We start from the raw sequence: 22,044 nt of genomic DNA, 5'->3' as shown, positions 1-22,044 counted from the left end.
TTCAACTGTGAGAGACGGAATCTAAAACAAAAATCCAGAAAATTACATTGTATGATTTTAAAGTAAATAATTTGCATTTTATTGCATGACTTAAGTATTTGATCACCTACCAACCAGTAAGAATTCCGGCTCTCACAGACCTGTTAGTTTTTCTTTAAGAAGCCCTCCTGTTCTCCACTCATTACCTGTATTAATTGCACCTGTTTGAACTCGTTACCTGTATAAAAGACACCTGTCCACACACTCAATCAAACAGACTCCAACCTCTCCACAAAGGCCAAGACCAGAGAGCTGTGTAAGGACATCAGGGATAAAATTGTAGACCTGCACAAGGCTGGGATGGGCTACAGGACAATAGGCAAGCAGCTTGGTGAGAAGGCAACAACTGTTGGCGCAATTATTAGAAAATGGAAGAAGTTCAAGATGACGGTCAATCACCCTTGGTCTGGGGCTCCATGCAAGATCTCACCTCGTGGGGCATCAATGATCATGAGGAAGGTGAGGGATCAGCCCAGAACTACACGGCAGGACCTGGTCAATGACCTGAAGAGAGCTGGGACCACAGTCTCAAAGAAAACCATTAGTAACACAATACGCTGTCATGGATTAAAATCCTGCAGCGCACGCAAGGTCCCCCTGCTCAAGCCAGCGCATGTCCAGGCGCGTCTGAAGTTTGCCAATGACCATCTGGATGATCCAGAGGAGGAATGGGAGAAGGTCATGTGGTCTGATGAGACAAAAATAGAGCTTTTTGGTCTAAACTCCACTCGCCGTGTTTGGAGGAAGAAGAAGGATGAGTACAACCCCAAGAACACCATCTCAACCGTGAAGCATGGAGGTGGAAACATCATTCTTTGGGGATGCTTTTCTGCAAAGGGGACAGGACGACTGCACCGTATTGAGGGGAGGATGGATGGGGCCATGTATCGCGAGATCTTGGCCAACAACCTCCTTCCCTCAGTAAGAGCATTGAAGATGGGGTCGTGGCTGGGTCTTCCAGCATGACAACGACCCGAAACACACAGCCAGGGCAACTAAGGAGTGGCTCCATAAGAAGCATCTCAAGGTCCTGGAGTGGCCTAGCCAGTCTCCAGACCTGAACCCAATAGAACATCTTTGGAGGGAGCTGAAAGTCCGTATTGCCCAGCGACAGCCCCGAAACCTGAAAGATCTGGAGAAGGTCTGTATGGAGGAGTGGGCCAAAATCCCTGCTGCAGTGTGTGCAATCCTGGTCAAGACCTACAGGAAACGTATGATCTCTGTAATTGCAAACAAAGGTTTCTGTACCAAATATTAAGTTCTGCTTTTCTGATGTATCAAATACTTATGTCATGCAATAAAATGCAAATTAATTACTTAAAAATCATACAATGTGATTTTCTGGATTTTTGTTTTAGATTCCGTCTCTCACAGTTGAAGTGTACCTATGATAAAAATTACAGACCTCTACATGCTTTGTAAGTAGGAAAACCTGCAAAATCGGCAGTGTATCAAATACTTGTTCTCCCCACTGTACCAGCAACAGTGTGTGAAAACCTTGAAGACTTACAGAAAACGTTTGACCTGTGTCATTGCCAACAAAGGGTATATAACAAAGTATTGAGAAACTTTTGTTATTGACCAAATACTTATTTTCCACCATAATTTGCAAATAAATTCATAAAAAATCCTACAATGTGATTTTCTGGATTTTTTCTCCTCATTTTGTCTGTCATAGTTGACGTGTACTTATGACAAAAATTACAGGCCTCTCATCTTTTTAAGTGGGAGAACTTGCACAATTGGTGGCTGACTAAATACTTTTTTCCCCACTGTATCAGCTTCATCACTAAAGACTACAATTAGGTAACAGAATGACCTTGAACTATGTTTTGCACAAAAGTGTCCCTTGATCCCTACTGCAACATTCATTAGGCCATCCAATTTGCATGATGGGACTACTGGCTGTTCCTTGGTCAATATGGGCAGTAATCATCGGTGTGATCAATTAATTCCATTGATTATTACTGCACAGTAATTAACTGCAGTAACTGACTTCCAGTCAATGCACAATTGATCTCAGGCATCCTTTATTTCTGTTTAGATAATACAAGATCAATCGATCCATCCAGATACAAACGTATCGATATCTGGCGCTGGGCTTGCGTGTCAACAACACATTCACCCTAAGCTCTACAACCCCTTCAAATCCAGCATGTGGACATGGATTGGCTATAGCCTAGTCACTGTGCTACCAGTCCGGCTATTCTTTAAGCCTTGAGTGCAGCTGAGAGATATGCTGAATTCCAAATCAAACCCTAGTCTCTTTCGACTTCCTAGAAACTCTTGTACATCTGCAACTACTGGATAAACAATTCGTTGAAAATTCCACCCAGAAGGCAAGGTGAAAGAACTACCATATTTCTTACACCTCTTTGATTCTTTCAGAGATACAGGAGTGCCTTGCGAGTAGGGGCTAGGGGTTGATTTGATATTCAGGAAGAGGACTAAGAGAGGGATACTAAGAGAGGGAGTTCTGAGAAGGTTGGGTTGAATACCTAACGTGTAGCAGAGGGGCCTTGAATGTGGTCAGTGGCTTCCTGGCTCCCTTCGACCGGCTGTCTCCTTTGTCGTTGTCGTCCAGCTTCAGAGTGCTCAGGCTCTCCTCTGAGAAATACACCTGAAACAAGGACAACAGTGGCTTCGTGAGACAATGTTCATCAACACACTGATCAAATTATTCTAAGGTGCTTTGTTTGGAGAGGTGTTCTAAAGATACAAATTATCCTAAGTTATCTTTATTAATTTCTAAATAATACTATTAAATGCCTAACTATAGTCCATTTCAAATGATGGGATAGAAAATGTTAGAAATAGTGAGTTTTTGTATGACAGGTCACTTCATTTCACAATCAATACATCTATCCCCATAACAACCCCTGACCCTTGTTCACAGTACAGTGAGGCAACATGAACACTACAGACATGTCCTGTGAGAACTCACAGAGAGTTCCCATGGAGAGAACACATAACCCCATGACAATGGCCAGTCAGCTCTTTCACTTCAACTGTAAACTTTCGCCCAAATCCAACAGACTCCATCATACACCCACTCACACAATGAGGTCACAAGACCACAGAACAGCTGATAAACACATGGTTTGTGCAATGTTAGCAGAAAGTTGGGAAAGGACAGATGAAGTTGTGGTGGGACAAGCATAATTTGGTTTCCATAGCATATTGACCAAGGCCAGTCCCACAGCTTGTGTGAGGCAGATGGGAGATGGGGAGCACAGCAGGAGAGGATGTGAGAAGATGGGAGAACTGGAAGAGAGGTGACTAGGGTCTGCCTGTGATGCACGTACAAGCCCTAATGAGTCAGATGGAGTGTGTCTTCTGCTGTGATAAGCAACACACACACGTGCCTCCCCCTTCAGCAGGCTGCTGCGACACACACCACACACAGATGACACAAAGACATCAAGAGACTTTGAGCTGCTTCTGAAATGTTTATTTTTATTTAGTGTTCAAATCAAGTGCAATACAGAACTGAGTAAGATATGGGGATTAATTAGCTGCTGTTGAAAGATACATGACCATAATTGACTTGAATTGACTGCTTGGTTGATTAAATTTAAAAAATACAGCATTTCCATTGATTAAATACATTGTATAAAATAACTGCATAAAAGTTCAACTCATAACAAAATTAATTGTTAATCAAACATGAGTAAAAAAACCCATTTCCTGTTTATCATTCTGGTTAGTCAATACCAGGATCAAAATACTCAGTAGTGAGATAATATTGAGCTTAATCTTTGGCACTAGAACTACAAACCATGCATGAACTAACATTATTGGAAGGTCTTAATATGTAATATCAACACACAACAGTCCAATCCTACTGGCTAAAATTAGAAAATCACCACAACAAAAAAAGACACAAGCTGGAGTGTATAAGGCTGATGTAGGCAGCAGATACAATTTGAAATCCATAGCTCCAGAAATGTCTAAGAAATGTAGACCGTATGAAATACTTGTTTTGATAATATAATTTGTAGGCAGCTTCCCCAAGCAGACCATGGATTGACAGTCTGATCATCTGGAGAGGTTATTGACAATAAGGCACAATACAGATTACTCTCTCGTTGTGTGAAAAGGCATCCATACACAAAGGAAGCGCCTACAATTACAGTTATAATATGGCATAAGGTAGTTGAGCATCCATTGTATCACTTCAGTGTCAGTGCAAATGTGCTAACATTGAGTGCGGTAAAAATAACAAAGGATTTCATGCTGGTGGTAGTAGAATACTCTTGTCCTAGTATTATAAACATTAGTACATTCATCGTTACAGTACAGTAGATAGGCTCATTTGAAATGAATACAACAGTAATGATAGAATAAAATATGCTTTTGGGTTAAAAGTTCAGTACAATACATTTAGGCATGTATACACTTGGCACACATGCTTTCCTTTCTCTACAAAAACATTATTTCCCTAATGTTATATTAAGTAAGGTAAAATACTTAAGTTGGATAAAATATCACCATGTTATTATGCTGGTCACTGGAACGGGAATCAAGGTGGCAAACTTTTCCTCTTTTATGATAGAGTATTGTGAGTTATGTATCTGATAGCCTACTTCATTGGCTACAAATCTCTTCAAAATCATCACATTCTGATAAGTGCAACACATTGTGGGGGTCATATTTGAAATGTTTGTTCAAGGTCCATTTTGGATTCAATCAAAGGCTCAACGTGTCCATGATGGTGATTAGATGGCGGGGCTGGTACATGAGTAAAACCCTCAGACTGCCCTTTCAGAATGCAGAACTCTCCAGGAATCAGTGCTGCTGGTGTGGCTGAGATCATACAATGTCTTACCAAAACCAGCCCTTGGGTCAAAACAGAGAGAAAGGCAATTAGCTGACCGCTCTGGGAAGCTACTGTATCAACACACTGTTGAGAGCCACATATTTTTTTTTTCACCTTTATTTAACCAGGTAAACCAGTTGAGAACAAGTTCTCATTTACAACTGCGACCTGGCCAAGATAAAGCAAAGCAGTGCGATAAAAACAACAACACAGAGTTACATATGGGGTAAAACAAAACAAAGTCAAAAAAAATACAACAGAAATACATATATATACAGTGTGTGCAAATTTAGCAAGTTATGGAGGTAAGGCAATAAAATAGGCTATAGTGCAAAATAATTACAATTAGTATTAACACTGGAATGATAGATGTGCAAGAGATGATGTGCAAATAGAGATACTGGGGTACAAATGAGCAAAATAAATAACAATATAGGGATGAGGTAGTTGGGCGGGCTAATTTCAGATGGGCTGTGTACAGGTGCAGTGATCGGTAAGGTGCTCTGACAACTGATGCTTAAAGTTAGTGAGGGAGATAAGTGTCTCCAGCTTCAGAGATTGTATGTATTGATTCAGGAGGGAGGACAATGTTAATGTAGAGAGAGGAGCAGCAGAACATGATAATGATTGAATGTGTGCAAACAGACAAGCTGTAAACAATGGGTATCATGATTGGTGTTAGAACCCTAACCTTAAAGGGAAACTAGGGGATTTTGGCAATGAGGCCCTTTATCTACCTCCCCAGAATCAGATGAACTTGTGGTTAACATTTTTATGTCTCGGTGTCCAGTATGAAGGAAGTTGGAGGTAGTTTCGTGAGCCAATGCTAACTTGAGAAACTACTTTAACTTCTTTCATACTGGACAGAGACATAAAAATGGTATTCACACGTTCATCTGATTCTGGGGAGGTAGATAAAGGGCCTCATTGTCAGAATCCCAAAGTATCCCTTTAAAGCCAGCAAGCCAAGAGATTAGCCTATAGCCTAGGTAGATCATTAGGGACTGGTTAAATCAGAGCCACCAAAGACCACATTGTGCTCACATGCAATGTTCCCTCTAAGCTGCACGCGTGCGCCGGCGTGCAGCTCCCCTCAGACTGCCACGCAGAATAAATATTCACCCGCACAGAGAAGCACGAGATTGAACTTCACTCACCTTTCTTGAGTTTTCCCCTTTAGTCAACACTATCAATGTTTTGCTCTACTGTGGGAAATGTGATCAAGTCAACGCAATATTAGCCACTTTCAAATCAATGTAATATACCGAAACAAAATGAACTATGCAAGAGAATTTCTTGTAGGCAGAGCGCATTGGAGTAGGATTCCATTGCATTGACAGGCACGGATAAGGCCCGTACTCTACACAGACCGGTGTGCCATAACAAATCAGCTACGGTATGAGCGATCTTCAGTAATGCACTTTTTAAAAAATCTAAGTGAGAGCTGCATGTAGCCACGTGTGCACATTTGTCCATATTATTTGCTAGTTAGTGAGTTACTAGCCCATCCTTGTCTGAAGGACATGTGGATTAACGGGTTAATGTCAAGATCTGCATGTTTTTTTCCCAAAGTCTCATGGAATATAGGCCTACGTTGAACACCACACATTGGCTGCTACTGTAGGTTTAATGATATAACTGCTAATTCCATGGAAACATTTTGTGGGACGCATTTTTCTCCATTGTTTTTGATGGTAGGCCTACATTATGATCAAATAGCCAAAGTAGCCTACTTGGCCACTTAAAACAAACTTAAAGCGGGTACAGCCTCAGTGTTCACAGTAAACACGCGCTGGAGGTTGCACAGAATTTTCACAACGTTCAAGTTTGCGCTCAGCAGACCTGAAATTTGCTCAGTGCTGAAAAAAAGTAAGAGGGAACATTGCTCAAGTGTATCGATGGACCCATTCACATATATTCATCCACTAAATTGCACATAGGCCAACACACAAAACCACACAAAAACTTGATGAGGCTTAGATTCTGGTTTGTCAAACTGATTTATCATCAAGTCTATGCTTAAGCAATAAGGCCCGAGGAGGTGTGGTATACGACGCAATGCAGAGTGCCTGGACGCAGCCCTTAGCTGTGGTATATTGGCCATATACCACAAACCCCAGAGGTACATTATTGCTATTATAAACTTGTTACCAATGTAATTAATGCAGTAAAAATAAATATTTTGTCATACCCATGGTATATGGTCTGATATACCACAGCTGTCAGCCAATCAACATTCAGGGCTCGAACCACCCAGTTTATAAAATATAATAGCTAGTTGGCCTACTAGCTAACAGACATTCCCTGATAATGTCAAATAACTACTCAGGCTGAACCTGAACCTGAACCATACCGGTCCCTCTGGGATTGCGCAAGGCAGGCTGACCCTCCCTGACCATCAATACATAGCTACACTCCAGGGCAGCAGCAGAGGGTGCAGCATGACTCCAGGTCTGTCCTGTATGTTTCAATACCATCAGCAGGCCTTTCCAAGGAGAGGGGTTGCATGTGAATTATTCCCCCCCATTTGCATATCTCAATTTTGTAAATCTAAATCTGTTGTGCATGAAGAGGCTTAAGAGGCTCATGCGAGCAGCTTCGTGACGTGTAGCTGCCAGGGCCACTCTGGAGCGCAAGTTTGTGTGTGTGTGTGTGTGTACAGAGTCCCCTGTGAGCTATGACAGTGGTGCAGGTTACCCAGACGGCTTAAGGGCTCAGCAGGAGTCTGCTTCGACACAGCGCAGTCACAGCACAATTATACACCCTCCCTGTCGAGTCTGACACGGTAGAGACAACACAGCCCTCCGCCAGGAATAAGGATACACAGCTAGCGCAGCGACAGCTATCGTAGAGAGAGCTAGAGTAGAGACAGCTAGCGTAGCGAAACCCAGCGTGGCTGATATTGATCTATTAGCCACACTACAATGTGTGTTTGTTTTGTGTGTCACACAAAGAAAAGAGGCCAAATATCCACTGTTTATAAATAATGAAGACCCCTAGCTATATGAAGAGAGAGAGAGCGAGAGACAGAGAAACAGAGACAGACCGACAGAGAGAGAGAGCTAAATAAATATGTGCTGCATTGTTGGCAATGATGCCCTGACCGTTGCTAGGGTGCAGCAGCCTGACGACAGCAGAGAACGCTAGATGGTGTCTGTGAAGAGGTGTTAAAGCCAAGAGCTGCAGGGTGTCTCTGTGATGGTGGCAGGCTGCACGGGGGCCGGCCGGGCCGGTGGGGCTGCCAACTAACCAGCTGAGACCATCACACACACAAATAACAGCCTCTGACAAACCACATCACCCCAAAGTTTCTCTCTCTCTCTCTCATTCCCCCAGCCTCCAAAAAGGTTGAGCCAAAATCATTAGTGGCAACACAAAATAAATGAAGTATTCTGGGAACTGCTTTAAACACTCCTGTGAAGTCAGGTATGCTGAACGACGCATGGGGGAAAAAACAGTCTCTAGCGCAGCTAGGAAGAGCTTCTGTGACGGCAGTCAGACTTGACACATTCTCAGTTGCCAGAGAAGTGCTCAGGAGATGAGAGGAGCCGTGGGTTGAGTGAGGGAGACTGTGAAGGAGACCCAGAGAGTGGGACTGTGATGTGTGGTTATGTGGGTACAGTCAGTGGACAGGAAGGATTAAGCTTCAGCTGGAGACATGGGGAGTCACCTTGACCGAGACAATGAGGAGGAGCTTAACAGCTGCCAAATCAGGGCATAGTGCCTCAACCATTCACAGCTCTCTCCACAGAGGACCCCGATTACATGCTGTAATCTCACACTAAACGTTGAGAAATGAAAGGATCTGGAAGGAAAACGGCACATCAAAGTGAGGAGGAACTTGACTGAACTTCTAACGTCTTAATTGACTGCCGAGTGTGAACGGGATGTGTTTAATGTTAATTAGGGCTAATGATGAAGAGAAAAAGTCTCTGCTGTTTCTAAGAGAGCCCAGGGCAGGGTTAAACTGTCAGTAATCATTCTCAGCTCACTTCAGATACTAACTATATTGACTCTACTGTTAATGAGTAATAGCAGTAGCCATCATCAGATTTAATGGAAGGCTAAATTAGAAACATGACAACAGACTGTCATGTATTACTTCTGAAAATCAAGTGGATAAGTAGTAGGCTATTCAAGACGGAGTACGAGTTTATATGCAGCTACAGCATAAATATTTCATGCATTTCTATATGTTACTGTCTTCCTTACTGTACCTACATTCAGAGGGAGGAGTTGGTAAATAAACAAAAGGGGAGGTTTTGTACCTTTTTGGGCTTGACAGCGACATCGGAGCTGAAGCTTGATTCTAACTCCTTGCTGTCTGATTCGCCCTCCTTGTTCTCGTTGTCATCCTCGCTGACGATTGGTCCGTTCTCACATATGGGCGTTTGGAAGTCATCGTCAGGAAGGGGAGGATAGCTGTATTTGAAGGGGTCCTAGAATGAAGTCAGAGATAGGTTGAATACTATCAGTCCAGAGACCCCAGCAAAAATTGGCTTTTAATTTATCTGACTTCAAAATCAAATCAAATCAAATCAAATTGTATTGGTCACATGCGCCGAATACAACAGGTGCAGACATTACAGTGAAATGCTTACTTACAGCCCTTAACCAACAGTGCATTTATTTTAAACAAAAAAAGTAAGAATAAAACAACAACAACAAAAAAGTGTTGAGAAAAAAAGAGCAGAAGTAAAATAAAGTGACAGTAGGGAGGCAATCAATCAAATGTATTTATAAAGCCCTTTTTACATCAGCAGATGTCACAAAGTGCTATACAGAAACCCAGCCTAAAACCCCAAACAGCAAACAATGCAGATGTAGAAGCACGGTGGCTTGGAAAAACTCCCTAGAAAGGCAGGAACCTAGGAAGAAACCTAAAGAGGAACCAGGCTCTGAGGGGTGGCCAGTCCTCTTCTGTCTGTGCCGGGTGGAGATTATAAGAGTACATGGCCATTTAAGGCCAGGATTTTCATAAATCAAATTAAATCAAATCAAATTGTATTGGCCACATGCGCCGAATACAACAGGTGCAGACATTACAGTGAAATGCTTACTTACAGCCCTTAACCAACAGTGCATTTCTTTTAAATAAAAAAGTAGAATAAAACAACAAAAAAGTGTTGAGAAAAAAAGAGCAGAAGTCAAATAAAGTGACAGTAGGGAGGCTATATATACAGGGGGGTACCGTTGCAGAGTCAATGTGCGGGGGCACCGGCTAGTTGAGGTAGTTGAGGTAATACAGTGGGGAAAAAAAGTATTTAGTCAGCCACCAATTGTGCAAGTTCTCCCACTTAAAAAGATGAGAGAGGCCTGTAATTTTCATCATAGGTACATCGAACTATGACAGACAAAATGAGAGAAAAAATCCAGAAAATCACATTGTAGGATTTTTTATGAATTTATTTGCAAATTATGGTGGAAAATAAGTATTTGGTCAATAACAACATTTTCTCAATACTTTGTTATATACCCTTTGTTGGCAATGACACAGGTCAAACGTTTTCTGTAAGTCTTCACAAGGTTTTCACACACTGTTGCTGGTATTTTGGCCCATTCCTCCATGCAGATCTCCTCTAGAGCAGTGATGTTTTGGGGCTGTCGCGCAACACGGACTTTCAACTCCCTCCAAAGATTTTCTATGGGGTTGAGATCTGGAGACTGGCTAGGCCACTCCAGGACCTTGAAATGCTTCTTACGAAGCCACTCCTTCGTTGCCCGCGGTGTGTTTGGGATCATTGTCATATTGAAAGACCCAGCCATGTTTCATCTTCAATGCCCCTTGCTGATGGAAGGAGGTTTTCACTCAAAACTCACTGATACATGGCCCCATTCATTCTTTCCTTTACGGATCAGTCATCCTGGTCCCTTTGCAGAAAAACTGCCCCCAAAGCATGATGTTTCCACCCCATAGCTTCACAGTAGGTATGGTGTTCTTTGGATGCAACTCAGCATTCTTTGTCCTCCAAACACATACGAGTTGAGTTTTTACCAAAAAGTAATATTTTGGTTTCATCTGACCATATGACATTCTCCCCAATCCTCTTCTGGATCATCCAAATGCACTCTAGCAAACTTCAGACGGCCTGGACATGTACTGGCTTAAGCAGGGGGACACGTCTGACACTGCAGGATTTGAGTCCTGGCGGCGTAGTGTTTACTGATGGTAGGCTTTGTTACTTTGGTCCCAGCTCTCTGCAGGTCATTCACTAGGTCCCTCCGTGTGGTTCTGGGATTTTGTCACCGTTCTTGTGATCATTTTGACCCCACGGGGTGAGATCTTGCGTGGAGCCCCAGATCGAGGGAGATTATCAGTGATCTTGTATGTCTTCCATTTCCTAATAATTGCTCCCACAGTTGATTTCTCCAAACCAAGCTGCGTACCTATTGCAGATTCAGTCTTCCCAGCCTGGTGCAGGTCTACAATTTTGTTTCTGGTGTCCTTTGACAGCTCTTTGGTCTTGGCCATAGTGGAGTTTGGAGTGTGACTGTTTGAGGTTGTGGACAGGTGTCTTTTATACTGATAACAAGTTCAAACAGGTGCCATTAATACAGGTAACGAGTGGAGGACAGAGGAACCTCTTAAAGAAGAAGTTACAGGTCTGTGAGAGCCAGAAATCTTGCTTGTTGTAGGTGACCAAATACTTATTTTCCACCATAATTTGCAAAAAAATTCATTAAAATCCCCTACAATGTGATTTTCTGGATTTTTTTTTCTCAATTTGTCTGTCATAGTTGACGTGTACCTATGATGAAAATTACAGGCCTCTCTCATCTTTTTAAGTGGGAGAACTTGCACAATTGGTGGCTGACTAAATACTTTTTTCCCACCTGTATGTACATGTGGGTAGAGTTAAAGTGACTATGCATAAATACTTAACAGAGTAGCAGCAGCGTAAAAAGGATGGGGTGGGGGGGCAGTGCAAATAGTCCGGGTAGCCATGATTAGCTGTTCAGGAGTCTTATTGCTTGGGGGTAGAAGCTGTTGAGAAGTCTTTTGGACCTAGACTTGGCACTCCGGTACCGCTTGCCGTGCGGTAGCAGAGAGAACAGTCTATGACTAGGGTGGCTGGAGTCTTTGACAATTTTGAGGGCCTTCCTCTGACACCGCCTGGTATAGAGGTCCTGGATGGCAGGAAGCTTTGCCCCAGTGATGTACTGGGCCGTACGCACTACCCTCTGTAGTGCCTTGCGGTCAGAGGCCAAGCAGTTGCCATACCAGGCGGTGATGCAACCAGTCAGGATGCCCTCGATGGTGCAGCTGTATAATTTTTTTTTGATGTCCAACCCTTATATTTAGCCTCACAATGAAGCGTTTAACCATTTTATTTTCAGGACAACCAGGGCTACAAGTAGAACACAAAACAAGTTGACATAAACAGTTGCATTAATGAATGTCAATGAAATATATAAGGTCTGCCGAAGCAAAAACCTGATAAAAATGAATTTATATGAATGCTGTAAGTACAGAAATTGTTTGCTCACTGGGAAATTAATATCCAACTCATCAGTGACCACTGTTTGGAGTTTGTGACAGCAACTATGTGAGCTTATTGCAGTATTATAGACACTATGTCCTGGGATTTCCTATGATCTTCTATTTAGAAGAACCCCTTACCTTCTAACTACTCTTGTGTAGCTGGCGAGCGTCATAGAGCAAAACATGTTACATATGCGTGTTCCTGAGATTCTGAGCTTTTCATAGATCGAACCATTCAGACACTACAGCTTAAAGACCCGGCCCCTTCGGGATCTGCCCTTGTCTCACAAAAACCGCTCTAGCTCAGCCCGTTAATCACACAGACTAATGGTTGGTATCTACGGATGCAGAAGAAATAGACGAATCCAACACACAATGTTTAAAAGGGGTTAGAAGTCCAAAACGTGGGAATCATTGGTTTAAGTCAACCATGCGAAATAATTGTGATAAATATTGATTAATCACAGGTTAGTCACATTTTCTCATGAAAATTGAGGTAAGAAATAGTGATAGTAAGATGAAAATGTATGTAGCCAGGTAGATAGAGTCACTGCCAACTTCAGTGAGTTGAATATTGCGGGTACATACCGTTCCACCCATGTGAGGAGGAAGGTATTCAGGGCCAATAAATGTCTGGATCTCGTTTTTAGATGCAAACTTGAGCTTGCTGATGGCATCTGGACCCAACCATGTCTTCACAATCTTCCATGCAGCTAAAAAAAAAAAAAACATGTCAGAACTTGTAATTTGTTATTTTCTTTTTGGTTATTTTATTGCTAGATATTACTGCACTGTTGGAGCTAGAAACATCAGCATTTCGCTGCACCTGCGATAACATCTGCAAATTTGTGTATGCGATGAATACACTCTGATTTGAACTACGATGTCCAAACTACGATGATTAGATTATCATAAATACTGGTTCTTCATGGGCACTAACATTTCTATAGCAAATCATTTTAATAACTACATAACTTACCATTCATGATCCACGGCATGTCGACAATGATCATTTTGGCTGAAATGACAAGACCATGACTGAGGGGTGAAATATAAGACAAGCTACACTGAGTATACAAAACATTAAGAACCTGCTCTTCCCATGACATAGACTGACCAGGTGAATCCAGGTGAAAGCTATGATCCCTTATTGATGTCACTTGTTAAATGCACTTCAATCAGTGTAGATGAAGGGGAGGAGATGGCTTAAAAGCACTTATTTAACCTTTGAGACAATTGAGACATGGATTGTGTTTGTGTGCCAACTACTTTTTACTTCAAATTAGTCCTTTTGGAAGTTTTTCTTGGTAAGCCATTCTTTTGTATGTGTGCCATTCAGAGGGGGAATGGGCAAGACAAAATATTTAAGTGCCTTTCAATGGGGTATGGTAGTAGGTGTCAGGCGCACCGGTTTGTGTCAAGAACTGCAACGCTGCTGGGTTTTTCACGCTCAACAGTTTCCTGTGTGTATCAAGAATGGTCCACCACCTAAAGAACATCCAGCCAACTTGACACAACTGTGGGAAGCATTGGAGTCAAAATGGGCCAGCATCCCTGTGGAACGCTGTCGAAACATTGTAGAGTCCATGCCCCGACGAATTGAGGCTGTTCTGAGGGCAAAAGGGGAAGGGGTGCAACTCAATATTAGGAAGGTGTTCCTAAAGTTCGATATACTAATGTAGCATTGGCCATAACACAGAATCATATGATGGCATTCCATATACTTTTGTTTCTTATAATACATTTAATAAAACTCATTTTAAAAACAGGATGTGGGTCAATAATAGGACCAATTATATATCTGTGTCATACAACGTTTATCAATCAACCTGTGAATGAACTCCATATTGTTTCACGTTTTATATATCCCGAGTGGCGCAGTGGTCTAAGGCACTAGCTAGCTGTGCCACTAGAGATCCTGGTTCAAATCCAGGCTCTGTCGTAGCCGGCCGCGACCGGGAGACCCATGGGGCGGCGCACAATTGGCCCAGCGTCGTCCAGGGTAGGGGAGGGAATGGCCGGCAGGGATGTAGCTCAGTTGGTAGAGCATGGCGTTTGCAACGCCAGGGTTGTGGGTTCGATTCCCACGGGGGGCCAGAATAAAAAATAAATAATAATAATAATGTATGCACTCACTAACTGTAAGTTGATCTGGATAAGAGCATCTGCTAAATGACTAAAATGTTAAATATACTTACATAGAAACTTTGGATAATACACTTTGAAGCAATTAATGATATACTTCACAAAATCCATGTCCTGAAAAAGAAAGAAAGAGTATAAGTACTCAGAAAGAACAATACTATACAGCCTCAAAGACGTTTTATGGCCTTTCTATAGGGAACCCGTTTGCTCAGCGGGAGATATTTACTGCCTCAAGCTAGATCTGCAAAGACCCAATTCATAACCATTTAAACTTTGTCACAAAACTGAACAAACCTGTAGTCAATACATTTCATACTTTCAAACACCTTCCCTCACCTCAATCATATTCACTATATTTCAGGGGAAATCGTAAGATACAGTGCCCATGCAACACCACAACTAAGGCTAGCCTACTCTTGCATTGCTCAGATTGTATTATTAACTGTAATCCATTCACAGTATTTGCTGAAACGTTGCACAGTCTGGTTGTTTACTTTATGATTGCGTAACCTTGATCTTCATAAAAGGTTGCATAAACTCGCTCTACATACAGTATCAAGCCTTGGCTGAGTTAACTACAGACAGCTTTGAAACTCAAAAGTGTCCTTTTTGTGTGTGCAAATGTGTTCTCTAAACAACCCAATGCTATCTGTCCTGAGGCCTCTGAAACAAGGACAGAGGTGGATCTTTATACAAACACACAAGACTACTGGTATCTAAAACTTTTCAGTCAGTTGAATGGATTACATCTAACATGAAATGCCTCCTTCATGAGAATTTACTCAGCAGGGCTCTACGCTGACCTTTTTTTACAAGGAGCATGTGTTGAAAAATGCAGGCACACACAAAGAAATGTAGGAGCACAATGAAAAATATGAGATATTAAAGCTAGAATCCTTCATTTTTCTATGTGCACTGGTGGTCCTAAATTAAAATTCCAGGTCGCACAACAACATATTTAGGCGCATATGCAAGTATAATGGTCACACTGTAGAGCCCTGCTCAGTCAAAGGTAGCACACGTTTTTCATTACCATAATGGCCATATTATCATCAGACAACAGTACTAGCAATCTAGTCAGACCCTTAGGAAGAGGAGCCTATCAGCCTGTCTACATCCCATGCCCTACAGACAGACGTATTGCCATGCACTAGACCAGTGTTTCCCAACCCTGGTCCTTGAGTACCCCCAACAGTACACAGGTGTGCTTGTCCAGGGTTACAATAAAAATGTATAGTGTTGGGGGCACTCGAGGACCAGGGTTGGGAAACACTGCACTAGACCAATGGTCCCCAACCTTTTTTGGTTACTGTACCACCTACTGAATTTTGCTCTGCCCAGAGTACCCCTGAAGTACCCCCTCATGTGCATTTTACCAGTAGGCCTATGGTCTCATGATTCTTCTCAAGTACCCCCTGTGGATAGGCCAAGTACCCTGGTACCCCTGGTTGGGAACCACTGCACTAGACTCCCAAAGAAAATTAGAGATAACACTGGCCAGGCCTGTTCCAGCCCACACAGTGGGCTATTTCAGCAAACTTCATTAAGACTGCTCCCCAAACTGATCTACTAATCCACTAATTTCATATTTGGGTTTCGTGAAGTTATTTATCCTCTCTCTGGCAAGTGTGTGTGTGTGTGTATTTAACTGGGTAATTTCTCCAGGAGAGAGTTTGGCCTGTGAAGCGAGCTGGCTGACAGAAAGGAGAGTGCCTGCTGGGAGGCTCCAATGGACAAAGTCAGTCTATGGATTAGGCCGTCAGCCGACTTGGATTGACCAAACTAATTTAAAGGTCACTTTAATCTCCAATGTGTTAAACCATTGAAGAGCACCAATCCCTCCAAGTTCCTGGCTCAAACAGCAAGCAGAATTAGGATGCTCAACAGGACTTCAATGACACTCATAACCACACACAGACAGACGTAGGCTACTTCTTTTTGAAAATGGGGAAAACATGTTTAATTATGGAGGACAGAAATTAACCAATAAAGCTCTCCTTTAATCTGTGGATCAACAGTGACATTGGTTGAAAGCAGAGCTATTGACATACTGTAGCCATGGATGACACTACAGTGATTCTTCAAACACTATCAAATAATAAGGGCAGTTGACAAATACAAGAAAAGACTACAATGTTAATCAAAAAGGTAAGTGTTCACTTACGATATTGCTGATCCCTGAATCAGCCATGTCGAACACAACAGTGAGTGGCATCCCTGGCTCTCTCTTAGCATAGCGCTCCAGCCAGAAGGCAACATACTTCTTCTTGTCCATGCTGGTCTTTGCATCCTTGGTATGTAGCTTGACTTTGAACCAGACTGAAAACACAGACAAAAGTATCGCATTCAATAACCTCAACATATATGTGTTAAACATATTATAGAACAAAGGCTTACCATTTTTGGTATCCTTTTGTAAGGGGTAATAATATTGTGTCGGTGAGTAATTATTAGAGTCAAATCAATTACACATATGGTGCAGTATGAGCATCATTAATCAACATACAGAGCTTGTTGCCTTCCTTGTCATAGCCGTGGAGGAAGACAGCCCCCGTCTCAAACATCCACTTTGGAATGCTGCTCTCAGTGAGGTCTGAAACAAGACAAAACATTCACAGCCAACAATCTAAAACAGCATTCAATAAGAACATTTCATAACAGGAACAATTACTGGACAAAATATTTATCTTAAAAACCAAAGTATTCCTAAATCCTCTCCTCCATACAAGACAGACAAAACTTGTCAACAAGTGACATTAAGTCATTGTCGATATCAGAACTTTAGCAATTGGAAGAGATAATGTTCGTAAATCTAATTTCTGCATGACACCGATTTAACAAACTGAATGTTGTCTGTATTTGCATGAGTAAAATGCAGCAATTTAAAAGTGAAACTTAAGAAAAATAGAGGATTGTCTCCGTGCGGAACGGATGGAGATATTGCCACACAGCACACAATAAGCCTTTATCTGAGAGAAGGCCAAGAATCTATCCCACATTGGCACACAAAGACAGCTACTGATTCATCCTCCCACAGTGTGGTGATACTGATAGGCCCAAATTAAACTGCTCTGTATAACTTGCCTGTATTTGAATACAGTTAGGATACTAGTTTAGCAGGGAGTGAGAATGTGTGCTGTTCCTGTTTTCTACACTCAAACCTAAACAAGGCCAAAGTCAGATGTTGTAGGGTACAAATACAACCACAGGCTTCTCAGATAAAATATGATTTGATTTATCTACTCTATTTGTCACATGCGCCGAATACAACAGGTGTAGTAGACCTTACCTTGAAATGCTTACTTACAAGCCCTTAACCAACAATGCAGTTAAGAAAATAGAGTTAAGAAAATATTTACTAAAACAACTAAAGTAAATATTTAAAAAAGTTACACAATAAAATAATAATAGTGAGGCTATATACAGGGGGTACCGGTACAGAGTCAATGTGCGGAGGTACAGGTTAGTCGAGGTAATTTGTACATGTAGGTAGGGGTAAAGTGACTATGCATAGATAAAAAACAGCGGAATCAAGGGTGATTCATTGATGACCGACACTGACAACTTCTTCATTTTCTGAAAACATGTGCACGTGCAGTGCAGTTTTACGAGAGGTTAAATATGTGCCCAGACTGCTCACCATTCAAACCAAACTCTTTCCTCCACAGGAAACTGTCATCAATCATCTTCAGGGCATCGTCCACAGAGTATAGTCGCCATGTCAGGTATGCCTCCACCAGAGCATCATCCTTTTGTAGCCTGTCCACATCTCTGGAGTCATATTTGTCTGATTCTGTGAGGGATAGAGAAGTAAACAACTTACATCACTCACATGAAACTGAATACCTACTCCAACGTCTGACCTACACTACCAGTCAAAGATTTGGACAAACCTACTCATTCAAGGGTTTTTCTTTATTTTGACTATTTTCTACATTGTAGAATAATAGTGAAGAAATCAAAACTATGAAATAACACATATGGAATCATGTAGTAACCAAAAAAGTGTTAAACAAATCAAAATATATTTTATATTTGAGATTCTTCAAATAGCCACCCTTTGCCTTGATGACAGCTTTGCACACTCTTGGCATTCTCTTAACCAGCTTCACCTGGAATGCTTTTCCAACAGTCTTGAAGGAGTTCCCACATACGTTTAGCACTTGTTGGCTGCTTTTCCTTCACTCTGCCATCCGACTCATCCCAAACCATCTCAATTGGGTTGAGGTCGGAGGATTGTGGAGGCAAGGTCATCTGATGCAGAACTCCATCACTCTCCTTCTTAGTCAAATAGCCCTTACACAGCCTGGAGGTGTGTTGGGTCATTGTCCTGTTGAAAAACAAATGATAGTCCCACTAAGCCAAAACCAGATGGGATGGCGTATCGCTGCAGAATGCTGTGGTAGCCATGCTGGTTAAGTGTGCCTTAAATTCTAAATAAATCACAGACAGTGTCACCAGCAAAGCACCCCACACCATAACACGTCCTCCTCCATGCTTTACGGTGGGAACTACACATGCGGAGATCATCCGTTCACCCACATCGCGTCTCAAAAAGACCAAAAATCTCAAATTTGGACTCCAGACCAAAGGACAAATTTCCACCGGTCTAATGTCCATTGCTCGTGTTTCTTGGCCCAAGCAGGTCTCTTTCTTTGCAGCAATTCGACCATGAAGGCCTGATTCACACAGTCCCCTCTGAACAGTTGATGTTGAGATGTGTCTGTGACTTGAACTCTGAAGTATTTATTTGGGCTGCAATTTCTGAGGCTGGTAACTCTACTGAACTTATCCTCTGCAGCAGAGGTAACTCTGGGTCTTCCATTCCTGTGGTGGTCCTCATGAGAGCCAGTTTCATCATAGCGCTTGATGGTTTTTGCGACTGCACTTGAAGAAACTTTCAAAGTTCTTGAAATGTTCCGTATTGACTGACCTTCATGTCATAAAGTAATGATGGACTGTCGTTTCTCTTTGCTTATTTGAGCTGTTCTTGCCATAATATGGACTTGGTATTTTACCAAATAGGGATATCTTCTGTATACCCCCCCTACCTTGTCACAACATAACTGATTGCCTCAAACGCATTAAGAAGGAAAGAAATTCCACAAATTAACTTTTAAGGCGGCACACCTGTTAATTGAAATGCATTCCAGGTGACTACCTCATGAAGCTGGTTGAGAGAATGCCAAGAGTGTGCAAAGCTGTCAAGGCAAAGGGTGGCTATTTGAAGAATATAAAATATAAAATGTATTTTGATGTGTTTAACACTTTTTTGGTTACTACATGATTCCATATGTGTTATTTCATAGTTTTGATGTCTTCACTATTATTCTACAATGTAAAAAATTGTAAAACTAAAGAGAAACCCTTGAATGAGTTCGTGTCCAAACTTTTGACTGATTGTGTACAACAACAACACTTACAGCACCTATGAGTTTGTTGCTTCTAACCTTTTACGACAAGACCCAACCATAGTGTGAAGACAGCATTTAGCCCCATTTACAAAACAAGGCTGCCTTCAGCTACCTCATTTAGGAAAATGCTGACATGTAGCTACCAATATAAAGATTGTTTAGGAAACAAGTGTTCTTTCAAAGATGGATTGGTCTCTCAACAATGCTTATCAGGGAAGTGAAAGGCATTTAGTATGGCTTTAAAGTCTACACCAAGTAGGCTACTCAAAATAACAGGTTTTTCTATTACAAAAAAACGTAGTTTAGATCATAATCATGGTGTGAACAGAAATATGTCATGTCACTGCCAGAAGGAAAACTAATAATACTTTTTCATCCATTCATTAATGTATCAGAACAATATGTCAGACAACTGACTGGTAGCTATGAGGATGATACTTTGTTGCGCTAACTAAGTAAAAATAGCTAGGTGGATGGACTCAAAACGAACAGCCCATGATATCTGGCTTTTAGCTAACAGCTAGCTAGCTGTTACAGTAGCTAACTAGCTAGATCATGGGGATGTTGTTGAAAATGTTATTTTGCTACCTAACTAGCCTGTTAGCATGAACTTACCTTGTCCTTGGATGTACTCATTCTTGAACTTCTGTCTCGTCTCCAAAATCTTCTTCTCAATGTCCTGTTGTATAAGAGAGATAAGTTAGCATTGTGTAATGAACGCATTTTTTTCATAACAAAATGCCTAGCAAAATGTATGTATTATTGCTAAAAAAATAAACTGGTGGGCTACCTGCTCTGTTTCGAACTGCCCAACTTCCGCCATGTTCAAGTGACTCTGCTGTTCTGGCTAGTGTGGGTACATTGAAGTTGACGGATGAATCAGTTCTAGTGTATGAAGCTGTTGCCCTTGTATTGCCATTTTGGCTCTTGGCTAGATCATCAAAGTGATACATAAAAATAAGATATCTCAGGTCCATTCAATCAAATGTAAAGAACATTCATGGTTTATTTAAATATTTATCAACGTAAGCGTTGATGACAAAAATGGTACTGTTGTCGCCGACAAGACTGGCTATCCCGTTATGTGCTGCTCCGGATACCCGGATGAGCGGCAAATACTGAGCAAAAGTAGTTGCAGAGTAAAGCCTTATATGAGACTTATAATATTATAAAAAGTTATACGGTTATATATTTATAGCTTTATAACCATTTAAACGTATATGACCCATTTTGAGTGTTGCCCATCAAAATAACTTCACGTCTTCCACACTGGCGACATGAATCGAGCGCACCCAGCCTGCTGGCGTGTTGTTTTCACTTTTGAGCAGTTATGTTTGATAGCTAAGTATTGGACAAACTGTTGCCCAATCACTCTGTGTGGGTAAACATCATCTGTTCTAATTTTTTATAGCTAAATCACGTATCTAGTTACCTAACTACATGTTTGTTCGGGCTTAGTGCAAGTTAATAAATTCGCTAGCTAGTTGGCTAACGTTAGTTACCGTCAGCAGCTGAGCCGTTCAGCCACGGTCCACGTGCTACTCGGAACTAGGAAACCCGGAAATGTCCGACTTGCTAATTGGTTGAACGCGGCACGTGTGTAACTACTAACCATTAGCAAGTCGAACATTTCCGATTGTCCTAGTTCTGACTAGCACTTGAACGCGGTAATAGTACCACAATGACACAAGTCAGTCCCAGCCGACACATGAAATTACTTTCCTTCCGTGGTGACATTCTCACATTTCAGTGCAAACGCTCCATTCCCAGAGATGGCGAAAGTCGAAGAGGATCAGAACTGGCCTTCAGCAGACTGACATTTCAACGGGATGGCTGCACTTTCTAATAATAATAATAATAATATGCCATTTAGCAGACGCTTTTATCCAAAGCATACATTTTTGTGTATTGGTGGTCCCGGGGATCGAACCCACTACCTTGGCGTTACAAGCGCCGTGCTCTACCAGCTGAGCTACAGAGGACCACATCCCCCCTTTCTCAAGGGGGGATATTACAAGGGGGGATGGTGGTAATATGGCTGTTATCAACAGAAAGAGTTAATCAGATGTTGATATAGTGGCATGCACCTTTGCCCTACATGTGGGAAACGGTCACTTCACCATGTATTTTACTGGCTTCTCACT

At 41.8% G+C, this 22,044-nt stretch overlaps 1 protein-coding gene across 2 annotated transcripts in view; it reads right to left on the bottom strand.

Annotated features, from left to right (window-relative positions):
- The window catches only part of LOC121536864 (motile sperm domain-containing protein 2), a 28,931-nt gene extending 7,470 nt beyond the window's left edge, over positions 1 to 21,461 (bottom strand). The window contains exons 1-11 of one of the 2 annotated variants that reach the window (XM_041844470.2): positions 21,403 to 21,461; positions 20,691 to 20,831; positions 20,516 to 20,579; positions 18,127 to 18,279; positions 16,993 to 17,079; positions 16,651 to 16,805; positions 14,540 to 14,600; positions 13,321 to 13,359; positions 12,930 to 13,054; positions 9,127 to 9,297; positions 2,538 to 2,659 (exon numbers count right to left, since the gene is read on the bottom strand). In XM_041844470.2, the coding sequence (XP_041700404.1) occupies positions 2,538 to 2,659; positions 9,127 to 9,297; positions 12,930 to 13,054; positions 13,321 to 13,359; positions 14,540 to 14,600; positions 16,651 to 16,805; positions 16,993 to 17,079; positions 18,127 to 18,279; positions 20,516 to 20,579; positions 20,691 to 20,723 (1,010 nt within the window). In that variant the 5' untranslated portion in view covers positions 20,724 to 20,831; positions 21,403 to 21,461. Of the gene's footprint in view, positions 1 to 2,537; positions 2,660 to 9,126; positions 9,298 to 12,929; positions 13,055 to 13,320; positions 13,360 to 14,539; positions 14,601 to 16,650; positions 16,806 to 16,992; positions 17,080 to 18,126; positions 18,280 to 20,515; positions 20,580 to 20,690; positions 20,997 to 21,402 lie in introns of those variants that run through there. The other variant, XM_041844469.2, reaches the window with a different exon arrangement.
- Between the last annotated feature and the right edge of the window lie 583 nt (positions 21,462 to 22,044).

Source organism: Coregonus clupeaformis, chromosome 23 (genome assembly GCF_020615455.1).
Source record: "Coregonus clupeaformis isolate EN_2021a chromosome 23, ASM2061545v1, whole genome shotgun sequence".
NCBI lineage: Eukaryota > Metazoa > Chordata > Actinopteri > Salmoniformes > Salmonidae > Coregonus > Coregonus clupeaformis.
This window is presented reverse-complemented; position numbering and strand designations above follow the sequence as displayed.